Raw genomic sequence first — 16,954 nt, 5'->3', positions numbered from 1 at the left:
CCCAGGTAGTAGCACAGAGTGGAGGAGGGTGTGGCAGGGGATACTCACTCCATCCACCTTGCTCAACTCCATCCACCTTGCTCAGAAACTGTGTCAGCTTAGAGCACCTTAGGAAGTGGCTGTGTGTCAAGTGGCTGGAATCAAGCCTTGGCATTATGCTTGAATTTCAAGTCTGTTCTTAATGGACTTGGACAAGTGACATAAGCTCTCCGATAGCCACCCTTCCTTTCAGTGGTTTCCAGGTCCACAGAGCCACATGCATCTATAGAAATCCGTGTTTATTTTTCACAGTGCTCTTGATTCTGGTACATCCTTTGTAAGCATGCATTTACGTAACCTCCGTTTTCTCAGTTGTGAAACAGGGTTGTTGGAAGGATCGAGTGAGTTAACAGATATAAAGTACTTAGCCCAGTGCTTTGTTCATAGTAAGAGTTCAATATGTGCTAGTTATTATTATTATTTCCTGCAAGCCTCGTATGTGCCTGTATACCTCTCCAGGCCTCAATTTCTTCATCTACAAAATGAGGATAACAAGAGAGTTATTTTAGAAGCTATGTAAAGGTAATATAAGCAAAGAGATGTGCTGTATGCATTGTCCACAAATGGAAACGGTTACTGTGACTAGGTGTGTGCCCTGTGCTGGCTGGTTTCTGGCAGTAGAGGATTGGCCAGATGTTCTTGGAAAAAATTTATAGAATTTTCCTGTATGCTGTCTCATCTAATCCTCCTCCCCATCATTGGGGCTGTTGCATGGCCCAACCCCAATGGGTGTCATGCTCGTAGAACACCATGTGCTGGTGCCCTGTGGAGTTGGAGCATGGTCGTATTATCCTCACTCAAGGTCATGGGCAGAGAAAGCCATGGCAGTGACTGGAGCTCAGACAGACCCCCTGCTGGACCCAACTCCCTAGAACACAGGCCTGGCAGTGAGAGGCTCTCAGTGACCCAGGAGGTCCCAGGGAGCAAAGGCCTCCCCTCTGCTTGCTCACTCAGGTGGCTTTGGAGGCTTCCATTTTGTCTTGTTAAAATGCAGAATGAATTCCCTCAGGAGGGTAACGTCTTTGATGGCCAGCACCCACCCACTGTTTAGCTGAAGTGGTCTTAGTCTCTACAGCAGCAGTCGCGACCCACAGGTTGAGAACCGCTAGCAGGGTCGCCTAAGACCATCGGAAAACACAGATATTTACATTACGATTCGTAACAGTAGCAAAATTACAGTTATGAAGTAGCAATGAAAATAATTTTATGGTTGGGGGTCACCACAACATGAGGAACTGTATTGAAGGGTCGCAGCATTAGAAAGGCTGAGAACCACTGCCCTCGGGCCATATTGTTATAGTGCAGGACAGACTGGCTTCCAATTGCCCAAGGGCTTTCTCCCACTGTGGGAGGCGTTCCCCCCAAACACCTGCAGGAGAGAATTAACCCTCCCACCCTCCCCACAGCCAGTGACTGAAAAGGAGTTGGTGTATTAATATCCAGCAACCCTGACCTCAAAGGTGGGGGGCAAGCAATACACTGTCTCCTGGACTCCCCCACGGGGCTGTGCCCTAGCTGCCCACAGAAGTAACTGCCTTGGAAACACTCCTCCTGCTGGCTGCTTTATGGTTCGGGTCCCCTCCCACTACTCCCTGGCATCACCTGTACAGCAAATGCTTGTCTCAGGCTCTGCTTTGGGGGAGGCCAAACTGAGGTAGTCTCTGATGTCATGGCGTTCATATCCTATTAAACAGACAACCAAGTAATTATTCACCAGCTGAGACACTCAGGGAGTGGGGCCTGAGAGGAAAGCTGAGGACTGGGGTGGGTAGGACACAGTGGAGAGAGGGCATGAGGGTGGGGAACAGTGTTCCTGGCAGATGTCACAGCCTCTGCTAAGGCCTGGAGTTGGGAAGTGGTGTGAGTGTGGCATGTCCCAAGAATGGAAGGAAAGGTACTGTATTCTAAAGTATATTTCCCCTTATTTACTAAACATTATATTGATAGCAGTTTTCTATTTTATGATGTATCTTCAAATCCTTTGCAGGAATAAGGTGGGTAAACAAACAAGACATGCCTGGCTGGTGTGGCTCAGTGGCTAAGCATTGACCTATGAACCAGGAGGTCATAGTTCAATTCCCTGTCAGGGCACATGCCTGGGTTGCAGGCTTGATCCCCAGTAGGGAGCATGCAGGAGGCAGCTGATCAATGATTCTCTCTCATCATTGATGTTTCTATCTCTCTCTCCCTCTCCCTTCCACTCTGAAATCAATAAAAATACATTTAAAACCAAAACAAAATAAAACATATAAGACAGCAACAGGTAAGTGGTCCATCCCAGGGGCCTTGGGCAGGTCTCCAGACCTCCACTTCTCTCTGCCAGGTGGGGGTGCACGGTCCCCCTGCTCTACCTGGGCTGCAGCTCTGCTGAGGGAATCAGTGAGGCAGTGCGCACATGTGACCATGGAGAGAAGCCATAGAGAAATATGTACTTTCATTGTTAAACAATGGGGCTAGCTACTTTCTTTGTCCTTCAACCAGGTAGCTGGTGCATATTCTACTACCTCAGTTTGTACACACACACCCACGTGTCCAAAGGCCCAGTCTGACCTCATTTGTCCATCTTCTGAGTGGCAGCAGGGGAGAGGAAAGATCTAGGGCTTTGGAATCGAAACAGCCTGGCTTTGAATCCTGGCTGTGCTATTTGCACCCCCTAATTAGCTAGCACAAGGATGCTGATACCCTCGTGCAGCCCGGGGTGCTGCCGGATTAAAGGGGATCATCCTGGCCCAAGAGAGCTGCTCAGGAAATGTTAGTTTTGTATCCTCACTCTCCCAGATCACGGGCTGTGTTTATGCACAGATGCTTGCCCTCTCTTCACGCGGCTCCAGGATCTCCTGTGAGCTCAGAAAACGCGTTTGGATGGTGATTGGAAGAGAGTGAGTCACAGCGTTGCACCAGATGGCCTGGCTGTGGCACAAACACCCCCGTCTTTCCATTGCCAGGCCACAGTAGAAAGGTTTCTGTGCGGTGTTCTAAAGCTATTTTGGGGTTACTGACCCCCAGCTCCTACCAGATCAGCAGAGCGCCTGACTCAGGGGACTTCCATATCTCAGCTCTGAGCCCACCATGTAATGGCCTGGCTGCTTGTCTGTATCCCCCCATGTCCCCCAAGCTCCTTGGCGTTGGGCTGGGTCTTGCTCACCTTCTCACCTTTAATAACTGCTAAATAAATATTTGTTCAGTGAATGAAAGAAGACACCATTCTTGCTCTCAAGGAGCATATAGGCTGATTGCAGATACCAACAGGAGAGTAATACCTTACAGCCAATTTCCTACATTCTGAGGAAATGTTTGGCCCATCTTGGCTGTAGTTGATGTGGCTCATCTTGGGAACACCAAGGCCTGGGGGAGAAGGGCTGGGACATAGCCTGGAGATGATCCCTTGGAGCAAAGGTAGGGATTTCTTTTTCTGCCAAAGGCCATTTGGATATTGATAACATCATTCTCGGGCCATACAAAATTATCAGCTTAAAAATTAGCCTGCTATTTGGTCAAACATTTAATTAACTCACCCCTAAAACCAAATGATTTCATGAGGCTATATGGCCCACGGGCCTGACATTCCTACCCCTGCCTTAGAGGGATGGACAAAGGAGCTTATGGATGAGAAAGAAGTGTGGCAAGGCCTGGAGCCTGCAGTTGAGGCTGATGCGGCCAGCCTGGCGCTCCCCACAGTGGAGACAAGTCATGTAAGGGCATGAAGTCCCCTCGTCTGAAGTCTCACAGTCCCCTTCTGGAGGGACTCTGGCCATCCTTGGCCTTGCTCTGATCTGGGCCCCCTGGGTATATGTAAGCAATTTCTACAACGTTCCAGATAATTCCAGTGTGCCCCCAAATTTGTGATTATTTAGCAGCCCCCAGGGGCAGAACGTAACTGTTTGGTCAGAGAAAGGACAATGATGTGAAGTCCACAGCTGCCTGCTCCAACCTTTCTCCATCTTTCCAGCCCACTCCTGGGTCCTATGCCCAAGAATACAATAAGGGCAGCTTCTGTTTGGACTTGAATCCTGGGTGAAAACTCATCAACATTTTGTCTGATTTGAGCTATAACCTCATGCAAGGGTGTTACCTCCCTTTTACAGTTGAGGCTCAGAGAGGTTGAGTGATTATACAAAGTCACACAATAAGAGGTGATGCCAGGATTCAACCCCAGGCCCACTGTTCCATGTGACTTTGATTTATTCATAATTGTATATAAACCAGGGTAATATCGGCCCAACCATAAACACAAGTTACGAGTTGATGGAAGCAGGTAGCACACAGCCAGCTATAGCTGAGCTGACATTTATGTTCAAGTACAAATCCCCCAGTAAGGAGGGCAACTATCTGCCTCTCGGCTTCTTTTCTCTATTTTCCAATCCCAGCACTAATTCCTCCATGGAACTTTCCAGAACTCTACTACCTCTCCACTCACTTTCACTCACTTCGTACACCAGTGGTTCTCCAAACTGTCTTGCATTGCTTCTAAAAATCCAGATCTCTGGGCTCCAACTCGGAACTATGCAGAGTCCGTAGTGGCCGGGTCTGAAAACCTACGTTTTTAAGCAAGCAACCTGTGGGAATCTAACACGCACGTAGTTTCGGGAACTGGTGATGTAGCCCCTTGCTAATCGAAAGTATGGTCTGTGCACCAACAGTGCTGGTACCAACTGGGAGTGGGAAAGAAATGTAGCACCTTAAGCCACACCCCTGGCCTGTCAAATTAGACCCTATGCTCCAACGAGATGCCCGAGTGATTTGCATGCACAGTACAGTTTGAGAAGCACGTCTCTTATCCAACCTGTTCAGCATCAAGAGTGTCCTCAGTCAGCAGCAGCAGCCTCACCAGGAACTCACAGAAATCAAATTCCTAGACCCCACCCTAGACCTACTGAGTCAGAAACTGTAGGGGGGTTGGGGGCAGGAATCTATTTCAGCCATGCCTGTAGGTGTTCTGATGCAGCTCCAGTGTGAGAGCCACTGCCTGAAGGAGAGACCACAAAGCACTTTCTCCATAGGGACCCTCCTTGATCCAGGGCATCAACTGTCCTGCGCTAGATGCCAGGACGATCAAAGGAGAGCTAAGCCTGGAAGAGTGTTGAGAACTGTCAACACCAGGAGGCTGATGGACAAAACTGTTTCTTCCCGCCCCACCTTTGGTAGCAGCATTGAAGGGCAGAGTCCATCTTAGTCCTCAGCCTGCTCCATCCTGGGCCCTTCTTTTTATTTCATCTACATATTCATGCCTGCCCCTGCTCCCAGGACCCTCTCCTCCCCACGGCACAACCATTCCACTGTGTTGCGTTGTGTCCTGTGATGAAACGCCCAGGTGGCTCCCCCCTCCTCAGTGATAAACATACTCTGCTGTGGCCCGCTGTGGGACCCGTCAGTGTGAGTGCTCCCCATCTTATAGATGGAAAAACTTGAGATGCTTTCGGCCCATGTGACTTGCCCAACATGGAGATGAAGAGTAGGACTTTGGTGTCAGACACACCTGGTCACATAACCTGGCCCCACTCCCTCCACCTTTCTGTGCCTCAGATTTCTCATCCATAAAACAGATGATATTACCTACCTTATACGCTTGTCATGAACATTAACAAATGAACACCATTTGGAAGACTCCCTAGCACACAGTATGTGTTCAATAAATGTTCACTTTAGTTTTACCTCTCCTTCCAGAGACGGCCTTTGATCTTTTACACTGATTTTTTCTGTGTTGTTCCTGCATTATTGGTAACTCTCCTTGTGCGCCCTTTTCATTGACCTCCAGCAGTCACCCTACAGGTACTTAGAAAAGGCCCGTGGCCTGGACAGGTGAAACGAGCAAAGGCCAGGGCCTGTTTGGGGGTTGTGGTGCAGGAACTGGGGCCAGCGGGGCTTGTCTGGGTTAGGAGTCAGGAAGGACTTGCAAGAAGCTCTGGGGTTGATGGTGGTGCGTGGCTCACTACAGCAGGAGCAGAGGGGCGGGATGTCTAGTGTTCTGGTTCTGGAGAGAAAGCAGCAGTGCAGGGCCTGCAGATAGTAGGTGCTTAATATATGTCTGTTCTTTTATGGGTCTATTTTGGAACATTTAAAGAGGTGGAAGGAGGGGAGTCCTGTCACCCTGGAGGGAGGGTGTGTGTGTGGGGGGGGGGGCGAGGGGGTGTTATTGTCTCACTTTACAGAGAACCCTTATGTATTCTAGAGGGCTGCTGGGAAGGGGAGGCTCCAGTGCCTGAAGTGCAGCCAAGGCTTGGGCAGCATAGGCTACATGGACCAGCTGCAGCCAGCAGAGGGCGTCTCACACCTCCAGAGAGAGCTGGTTGGGGGGGGGGTTGGGGGAGGAGGGCGGGAGGGGGGGCGCCGGGGGGGGGGGGGGGAGGGGGAAGCGGTCCTGAGAGAACCCTGGAAAGCTGGGGGTGAGGCGACCAACTGTCCCAGTTTGCCTGGGACCTGTAGGGGCTTTCAGTGCTAAAATCAGGAAAGTCCCAGGCAAACTGAGAAGAACTGGTTACCCTGGCTTGAAGAAGCAACTACTAAAATGGTGCGCACACACACATGCACACATACACATGTACACATCACACACAACACAAAATGTACCCCCGCTTGCACCACACACATGCACAGCACACACCCACACACTTCATACCACCAGCATGACACATGCACAGCACTTTTATACACATACATACGCCATAAATTTGCCCACACTTGCACCATACACACAACATATCTGTGTACTTCACATCACATGCATAATACACACAGCACATTTGCACATGTACACATATACCACTCACACAGTACATTTGTAACACACACATGCAGCAGATGCAATGCACACACTTGTACAATACACACACAAGCACATCCTATGCTTGCTACAGGCTCACAACATAATATACATGTACACACATACCACAAAAACATACAAAACAAACCTTGCATTGCAAAACACACATGCACATGTACGCATGGCACATGTGCATGGCACAAGACATATACAACACACGATACACAATGTGTCGTGCATATTGCAACACATATGAACACTAACACATCCATAACACATACTCATGTGATAACATATGGCACAACTCATACCTGTGCACATCACAACACACACAGGCATCACGTATTGTGCTACTCACATGTACTACGCACAACTCATTCAATATACACACAACATAATACACACACAACACATGCACACATACACAAAGCATACACAACACATGCACAGACACATACATAATGCACTCACAGATATGCATGTGCACAGCACATATGCACAATGCAACACACATAGTCACACACACATACACACACACCCCTTCGGTAACCAGAGACCTCTTGTTTGAGGCAATGTTTCTTTTTGACAAAATGAGGATACTCATTCTTGCTCTAGGCCAGTAAAAAATGTATGAACACAATTTTAAAACTATATTCACTCACTCAGCAATCATTTCTTTACTGTGTGCTGGGACCTTGGGCTCACTTCATGGCAGAGGAAGCAGGCACTGAACAACCAACCCATCAATGCCCACTGAGCTTCAGATGTAATGAGTATGATGAGTTAACACTCCAGAGAGCACAAAACTGCAAGGGGCTGGGCCTGGCTGGGCCTGGCTGGGCCTGGGAGTTTCCTGAAAAGAGCTTTTAAAGCCAAGACCTGAAGTCAGATCAGCTGGGTTGGGATGAGGGGGAGGTGAGGTAGGCCCCCAGGCACACAGTGTAAGGAGGCGTCACTCCCATGTGCTGTCTTGCATTTGCACAACCCTGAGAGTGATGGCCGAGTAGCCAGGCAGGGCGGACCCCATGAGGGATCCGAGGAGTTCGTGGTCCTGCTCCCAACTGCTGCTCCACGCGGATCCTCTCACCAGGAGGGGCGGAGGGGGGCTTGCTTCCCAGGAAACTCTCTGGGCTCTGGGAAGAGCTGCGGCTTATAGGGTAGGGACCTAGATCACCCACACTAACCAGCTGCATTGCTCCCCTCTCTGCAGCCAGCCTGGTGGTGGTGGGAAGCGAGGGAGGAAGGCAGGCATGTACAGGATGAGCCCATCATCTCGCTGGGCACAGCCTGCATGTCATCTCACTTCGCAGCCTGCTCCTAGGGTGGGGCCCCCCTGCCAGGTCAGATGGCGTCAGTGCTCCTGGGCACTGGAATCGTCCCTTTAGTCTAGTGGACCAAGGAGGGCGGCATAGAGTGGCGGTTCAGGCAGACTGGCCTGCTTTGGCACCCGCTAGCTGTGTGACTGTGGGGAAGTCACCTGGCCTCTCTGTGCCTTATTTTCCTACCTATAAAGTAGGCATGATGGTAATACTAGCACCCATCCAACAGAGTTGTCAGGGCCTTGTAAGTTAATATGTGAAAAGTTCTTAGATTAAAGCCAGACAAGACCCACCCATGTGTTAGCTGCAATTGCTGTTTTGATCCAAAATAAAATTGAACGCTGACGACAATCATAATATCAAAACAGACAGGAATCACAGTGTTAGGACTGGAAGGTGCCTTGGAGAACATCTGCTCCAGGTCCCCTCTGCGTTCTATAGATAAAACTGCTTGACCTGCTAATCCAGAGACAGAAGGACTAGAACCCAAGGTGGGGAAGAGAAGGGACAAGTAAGAGCTGCTCCCTTTCTGCTCTCTAGGAAGGTGGTTCTCACCTGGAGGGCTGGTTAGATAAGATCCTGGGACCCCACCCAGGGTTTCTGACTGAGGGGGGTCTGGGCGGTGTCTGAGACTGCTTTTCTAACAGGTTCCCCGTGATGCTGCCACTGCTGGTCCAGCAGCCACACCTGGAGAGGCACTGCCATAGGGACAGTGAGGCCGAGGGCAGAACGCTTGCCCCCCGCCTTTGCTGATAGCACCCCGGTACCTGGGAAAGGGGAAGCAGGGGCCTTACTTACAGCGGATGCCGTACCTCGGGCAGCGCCCTCTGTAGGGGGATGCGGGCGCTGAGCGTCTCCTCCAGGCTGAGCTTGGTCAGCTCATCTTCTTCAGATGCCTCCTCGTCCTCCTCCTCCGCCCCCCAGTCCTTCTCTGCGGCCTCCTGGTCCAGCCTCCTGCTCGGCTGCTTGATGAACCGGTAGCTGCCACCTCTCCTGCCCTGGCTCTGGTTCCTTCGGACCCTGGGTGAGGCCACGGCCATGAGGAGCTGATCCTCCCGCAGCGAGATCAAGGGCGGCAGGCCCTCCAAGGGCCCGTACTCTTGGTCCTCATCCTCGGACTCCAGCACCCATTCCTGGGATTCCCCAAAGTCCAGGCGGTACGCAGCTTCAGGGCTGTGCTGGGCGACCTGGGCTGTGTTGGCCTGGTGCAGGGCCTGTGGGGGAGGGTGCAGCACAGCCACCATCAGCAGCACGCATCCCAGCATCAGGAAGAGCAGCAGGAACGGCAGTCTGCATGGTCCGTGCCTGCATCGCTTCCTTAGGAGCATGTTGCTGGAACTTGCCAAATGCAACAGGTCATGTTCAAGTTTGCTGTCTCCTCCTGCTCCAGGATCCGTGGAGCTTGCAGCAGAACTGGGTTCCTGGTTCCACCTGGAAGTTTTTGGACAATCACTTCACCTGCTCCTTTGATGCTGTCTGCCATTTACCAACAGGGTGTGTAAGGCCAGCTCCCACTTACAGTCTGAAAGCCACAGGACCCAAGGCCCACCCCAGGTCCTCTCTGCGTGGATTTCTTTAATTGCCTTCGAAAAGCCCATTCATGGGGACTTCAAATTAAATTGTTTGGCCCCTTTGACACCCCATTTCTCCTTGGGAAAAAGCCATAATTCCATTCTGCTCAGGTGTCTAATCCCGTGTGTTTCGTTTCCCCCCTTGCACGAGTGGTCAGGTCGCTATGCGATGTCTGGAGGAGCTGGTGGGTCCTCAGTCCAGCAGTGCTGACAGCCGTCGTGCTGGATGCTTCAGGTCAGGCCAGATCAACAGATGAGAAGCCGGCAGGCAGTGCCTGATTTCCTTTCACACATAGCTCCGCGCGCAGCCAGCCGAGAGCCCTCTGCCAGACACAGCCCGAGCCAGGCGTGCGCCTCGCTCCTGGTCCTAATGCCCTCACTGTTCCCAGGCTCTGCACACCCCATGGAACACAGCTCCAGAGGAAAATTAAAGTCGTCACTGCTAGGATCAGACCCAAATAGAAACATGCCAGGGGCTCGGATTTGAATCTTGTTCCTGGGAAGACTTCTTGCCCCACCCACAGGGGCAGGAAAGAGTATTCCCTCCTGATTTCAGAAAGGCTGTACATGCAAAGAGCTAGCTGACTATTTGCACCCTCAGCCTCCCACAGGTGATCTGTGAAGCTAGACTGGACTCTTCCTCCCTTCCCAGACACAGCTGTTACCTGTTCCTTCTGAAAAAGAGGAAAGCAGGGCGGCGGGGGGGTGGGGGGTGGGGTGGGGGTGTGGGGGAGAGGATGCTCCCTTGCCCACAAGAGCCTCTGAATGCCTACTATGTGCTGGCCACTGAGGGGGAATGCTACTGGAAGCAGAGTGGCATGCTCCTTCATTTGTAAAACTTCATTCAACCAACAAATGTTAATGTGCCCAGACTATTCTGGGGACTGGGAGTACAGCAATGAATAGAACAGACCAAAATGTGTGCCTTGTGGAGCTTACATTCTAGTGGGAGAGACGGATAGATAATTCATTAAAATCTACAGTGGGTTAAATGATGATAAGTGCTAAGGAAAAAATATATGTAGCAGGGAAAGGGCTTAGGAATCATGGGCCAGGGGTTGGAATTTGACATTAAGTGGCAAGGAGGGTTTCAAAAAACAGTTAGCATTTGTGTAAGGAGGAGGGCTAGGCAGCTACCTGGGGATGAGCATTTGGGCCGAGAGAATAACACATGTGAAGGTCCTGGGGTGACAGTGTGCCTGGCCTGTGTGAGGACAGCAGAGAGCCAGTGTGGCTGGAACAGAGTGGGCAAGGTGGACCGTGATGGGAATGGAATGAGGGAGATAAGAGAGGTAAGAGGTTAGGGGTTGGGCTCATTGTAGGGATCTCAGCTTTACCTCTGAGGAAGATAGGAGCCCTTGGAGGATTGTGAGCAGAGGACAGCACAATCCACTTGGATTTTAATGAATCGCTCTGGCCGCCATGTTGGGATTAGACGGTAGGGAAGCAAAGGGCAGAAGAGGGGGACCAACTAAGGCATTTTGCTGTGAGCATGATAAGGGTGTGGACCAAAGAGGCATCAGTGCAGGTGATGAGACGTGGTCAGCTTCTGTTAGAACAAGCAGGGTTGGCTGATGAATTGATATCCAGTGTGAGAGAAAGGTAAGAATCAAGGATGACTCCAAGTTTTTGGTCTGAGTAGTTGGAGGAATAGAGTTGCCATCAGCTGAGATGGAGAGGCCAGGAGTAGCTAGGAAGTGAACAGCAGGGGCTCAGTTTAGGACATGTGAATTTGGAGATGTCTTTTAGACGCCAAGGGGAGATGAAGGGTAGGCAGCAGGATAGATGGTAGCTGGAGGTCAGGGGAGAGGTCAGGCTTTCAGACAAAGTTGGACACCAGCAGCACATGGGAGGTGTTTGAAGCCATGAGCCCCCAGGTCAGAGAGGGAGTGATGTAGAGAGGAGAGGGAATCCAGCATGCTCAGAGTTCAAATTCTGACTGGAGCAGGTTGATTAAGGGGCTCTAAACATCACGGTGAGGTGGGTTTCTCTGATGGCTGTGAAGCCCAAGGCTGTCCTGTAGCCAGGAACTGAATAGGAAAACTCCATTGGGGAATTCCTGAAGCGAATTGCTCATTGTTTCTGTTTTGATTTTGATCTTAGAATGTGAGCTTAAACAGGTCATGAGAAAAAATGTTTTTTCTTTTGACTCAGTTACTTCTTCTAATGTGTGTGTGTGTGTGTGTGCGCGCGTGCTTGCATGCATGCGTGTGTGTGTGTGTGTGTGTGTGTGTGTGTTTGTGTGTTTTCCCTGAAGCCATTCAGAAAGGTAGAGGTCACATAGTGGGTTATGTGTGGTTGTTCTCCTACACTGAGTGGCCAGATTATTATGATCTCTGAACACATAATAATCTGGCCACTCAGAGTATATCCTATATAATAAAAGGCTAATCTGCAAATTGTCCCCTCGACCAGGAGTTTGACCAGCAGGCAGGCTGGCCAACCACCCATGTCCCCTCCCCCTGGCCAGGTTGGCCGGACCCCACCCATGCATGAATTCATGCACCGGGCCTCTAATATATATACTGAGTGGCCAGATTATTATGCGTTCAGAGATCATAATAATCTGGCCACTCAGTGTATATCTGAACAGTGCCCTGATGGACAGCACTTGGAAACTGCTGGATTGGCCCATTTTTTCCAAGTCCCACATCACGGTGTATTTGGGAGTAGGATGGTGTGACTTCCAGGTTCTGGGGGTGGGCACCCTGGGAGATGTAGTTTAGAATTTCTGGGAGAGATATATATATATGTAATTTTTATTTATTGATTGATTTCAGAGAGGAAGGGAGAGTGAGAGAGAGATAGAAGCATCAATGATGAGAGAGAATCATTGAACAGTTGCCTCCTGCATGCCCCCTACTGGGGATCGAGCCCCCAACCTGGGCATGTGCCCTTGACCGGAATCAAACCTGGGACCTTTCAGTCTGCTTTATCCACTGAGCCAAACCAGCTAGGGCTCTGGGACATTTTCAGGTTAATGAGGATGATGGGGCAGAGAGTTTCCATTCTAGGAGGCTTTCAGAGAACTGAGTGTGCGCAGTCTACATCCTGGGACAGAGGGCCCTCCCCACCCTCTCCAGCAGCACTGCCCTCACACTCACCAGGCACATCCCACCTCAGGGCCTGTACCTGGCCAACCCTCTACCTGATCGCTCTTTCCCCAGAAACCCAGCCATATGGCTTATTTCTTCACTATCCTGTTTACTAGAATGTCACTACTCAGTGATGCCTCTCTTAAACACCTTTTCATATCAAAGCTCCTCCATCTACATGTGGCTTTCTCTGTCCTCCTCTCCTGCTTTCTTTGAGAATCTTCATGGCTCTTCTCAACACTTGAGAAGTAAGATACTCAGTTATTTATTGTCTGTTCCCATCTAATCCCCATAAAAGGTAAGCTCTACAAGGGAAGGGCTTCCATCTGCTTACTGCTATTTCCCCAGAGACTGGACCTGTGCCTGACATACTCTAGGCATTCAATATCTGTCAAATGAACACAGGGACAAGTCGGTGGCTCTTTTGATTCAAATCAAGCAAGGTCTGTGTGTATTCTGAGACTTTGCATCAGCCCTTAAAGAACTCCACCCAGCACATAATCATGGGATGGCAGTTTAAAGCTGCCCTAAAGGAAAGGAAATTCCCAGGTGGTCCCATATACCAGTCAGGTTCCAGGGGCAGGCCCAAAGGACCTGCAATTAGAAGCCACACTCTAATAAAGCCTCTCACTTACTAGTAGCTTACTCTTTTCCTCTCTGAATTCCATTTTCGATTCCCAGTTTCTGTTGCTATGTCTTCAAGTCAACAAATCTCTTCTTCTGTAGTATCTAATCTGCTATTCTTCCCATCCCATGCATTTTTCATTTTTCATCTCATACACTCTAATTTTATCTCTGGAAGTTCTTTTTGGGTCTTTTTTATATCTCCCATGACTCTACTTAAAATGTTCAATCTTTCCCCTGCTTTCTCAAGCATAAGGATTGTAGTTATAACAATGGTTTCAACGTCCTTGTCTGCTAATACTATCATCAGTGTCATTTCTTGATCTGTTTCTATTAATTTTTTCCTGATTATGGGTCACTTTTTACTGTTTCTTTGCAAGCCTCCCAATTTTTAATTTGGTGCCAAATGTTGTGAATTTTCTCTTGTTGGATATTGGATATTGGGTATTTTTGTATTTCTATAAATATTGTTTAGCTTTTTTTTCTGGAAGATAATTCACTTACTTAGACACAGCTTTATTTATATTTTTGTTATTTTTTTCAATCTTCACCTGAGGCTATTTTTCCATTGATATTTAGAGAGAGTGGAAGGGAGAGGGGGACAGAGAGAGAGAAACATTGATGTGGGAGAGACACATTGACTGGTTGCCTCCTTCATGCACACCATCCAGGGCCAGGAGTCTGCAACTGAGGTATGTGCCCTTGACCAGAATTGAACCCTGGACCCTTCAGTCCACAGGCCCATTATCTATCCACTGAGCAAAACCGGGTAGGGCAGCTTGATCTTTTGAGCGGTTTTTAGTTGAGGGCCAATTTTCCCCTCCTACTGAGGTAAGAACCTCCTGAGGACTCTGCCTGATTTCCCATGAGGTTTTCTACTCTGGCTGGTGGAACACTATTCCCATCCCTGTGTGAACTCTGACTCTTCCCTTCGCTCCTTTAGGTAGTTATTTCCCTAGCCTTGGGCTGTTTACTCATATGCATGCTGTGATCAGAACTCATATGAAGGCTAGGAGAGATCCTTGCAAATCTCTGGAGCTCTCTCTACGCACAAGTCTTAGCTCTCTAGTACTCTGCCTTGCAAATTCCAACCACTGTGGCCTCCCCAGTCTCCCAGCTCTGTCTCCTCAACTCAGGGCTACCCCACACTCCACCTGCGTTTCTCCTTCCTACACTGCAGCCTGGAAACATCTCTAGGCCATGCACTAGGGAAATCAGAGGACGCACCTTGTTAGTTTCCCCTGTCCTGGGGATCACTATCCCATGCTACCTGATGGCCAATTCCTGAAAACCATTGTTTTATATTTCTTCTTGGGTTTTTAGTTGTTGCTCAATTACTTGAGGAGGAAAGCACTTCTATAATGTTTTCTTCATTTGGGGTTCCCTAACAGCAGACGCTGGGATATCATTGATCCTCCTGAATTCTGTATTTGTGAATTTGCCTACTTGCTACAATTTATTTGTTACTCAAAATCAATATTTGTGTCACTTTCACAGTCACTTTTGGACAGGCACAGGGTGACAAAGAATTTGAGTTACCAGATGTGCACATTCCCAGCTGAGGTCCAACAAGGCAACACTCTGCTTCCTTGTTAAGTTCTTATGTTGTAAACAAAAGGTCCTTTTCGCCTTCTATTTAGTGCACGCTTCTTGCATTTTTGTGCTTTATGTTGGTAATTTTACTATTTAAAATGGCCATCAAGTGCATTGCTGAAGTGCTGTCTAGTGTTCCCAAGAGCAAGAAGTCTGTGATGTGCCTTATGGAGAAAATACGGTTGACCTTGAACAGCACAGTTTTGAATCACGTGGGTCCACTTATGTGTGGATTTAAATAATAATAACCTGTACTTAACATGTAAGTGGACCTGCACAGTTCAAACTCATGTTGTTCAAAGGCCAACTGTATTTTATTTTATTTTATTTTATTAATATATTTTATTGATATTTTACAGAGAGGAAGGGAGAGGGATAGAGAGCTAGAAACATCGATGAGAGAGAAACATCAATCAGCTGCCTCCTGCACACCTCCCGCTGGGGATGTGCCCGCAACCAAGGTACATGCCCTTGACCGGAATCGAACCCAGGACCCTTCAGTCCGCAGGTCGACGCTCTATCCACTGAGCCAAACCGGTTTCGGCCCAACTGTATTTTATATCTGCAATTGGGAATCCGAGTATGAGGAGGGCCGAGAATTTTCCACTGGGCAGATGGTTGGCACCCCATCCCCACATTGTTCAAGGACCAACTGCACATGTGTTAGATGAGCTTCATTCAGGCATGACTCATAGTGCTGTTAGCTGTGAGTTCGATGTTAATGAATCAATAATACATAGTAAATAAGGTGTCTTTGAGCATAAACACATAAAACAAGGTTATGTATTGATTGGCTGATGAAATGTTGTGACCAGAAGACAGGAACCTAACCTCCTATTTCCCCTGGGAACAATGGTTCAGTATTCCCTAATTCAGTGTTCACACCAATTGTATAGAATTGTTTTTGTACAATAAACTGTACAAATAATTTAGGTGGTGAAAAAAAAGGGGGCAAGGGGAAGAGATAGGGAGGGCAAGGCAGCCTTTAAAGGCCATGTCACCTTCCACTGTGGGTAACTAGAGCTTGTTATCACTGGGGACCTCTGGGATCAGGATACAGTGTATGCCTCAGAGTCACCCCAACCAAGGGGGGCAGGACAGCTGGAATATTTATGCACCAATTCCCATCAGTTGAAGGGGCACTCATGGTTAGCTGAGAAGCAGAGGGTCTGGCTGCCAAAGAAAGTCTTCAGGAGAAGCGGTATAGATGCTGGCTATTGAAGTCCAGCCTGGCTTTCTACTACAGTGGGAAAGTATATAGCATCTGCTACACCTGGGATGACCAGGGCTTGTACACATAGATGCCTCCAGAAGCCAGGCAGGTGACATAAGCAAGAGCAGCAGACTGGGTGGGACTGCCTGAGCCGCAGGGTTTCCTTCCCTGTCTAACAAGACCAGCTGCTACTCAGCTACGGCCAGCTTTTGCCATGCAGGAGAATAGGTCTGTACTTTCCAAATCTGATTTTTCAAGAAAGATGGGAGCCCTAACTGGTTCGGCTCAGTGGATAGAGTGTCAGCTTGTGGACTGAAGGGTCCCAGGTTCAATCCTGGTCAAGGGCATGTACCGTGGTTGCTGGCACATCCCCAGTAGGAGGTGTGCAGGAGGCAGCTGATCAATGTTCCTAACTCTATACCTCTCCCTTCCTCTCTGTAAAAAATCAATAAAAATATATTTTTAAAAATAAAACCCTTAAAAGGGTTTTTAAAAAAAGAAAAGAAAGATGGGAAATTCAGGGATTTTTTTAAATGTGAAATCCCCAATTTGTGAAAGTTGGCAATAAATTCAAAAAAATTTTTTTAAAAACTGTTAAGGCCAAACAAAACATGCCAATTTGTAACCTCTCTGATAGAAAGCACGCAAAACCCCACCTGCTGGGTATGAGCCTAAAGAAAATGTATCTTTATCCTGTGTCCTCTAAGGCATTCTGGGGAGCCAAGCGTTGCCTAGAAGTC

The 16,954-nt window shown here is 48.8% G+C and overlaps 1 protein-coding gene across 1 annotated transcript in view; it reads right to left on the bottom strand.

Annotated features, from left to right (window-relative positions):
• GALNT15 (polypeptide N-acetylgalactosaminyltransferase 15) overlaps positions 1-9,991 on the bottom strand; it is a 40,720-nt gene extending 30,729 nt beyond the window's left edge. The window contains exon 1 of the mRNA XM_080676343.1: positions 8,917-9,991. Within this exon, the coding sequence (XP_080532469.1) occupies positions 8,917-9,446 (530 nt within the window). The 5' untranslated portion in view covers positions 9,447-9,991. The remainder of the gene's footprint in view (positions 1-8,916) is intronic.
• Positions 9,992-16,954: the final 6,963 nt, after the last annotated feature.

Source organism: Plecotus auritus, assembly GCF_963455305.1.
Source record: "Plecotus auritus genome assembly, chromosome: 6".
Classification (NCBI taxonomy): Eukaryota; Metazoa; Chordata; class Mammalia; order Chiroptera; family Vespertilionidae; genus Plecotus; species Plecotus auritus.
Note: the sequence above shows the minus strand (reverse complement) of the source record. Positions and strands in the feature narration are given on the sequence as shown.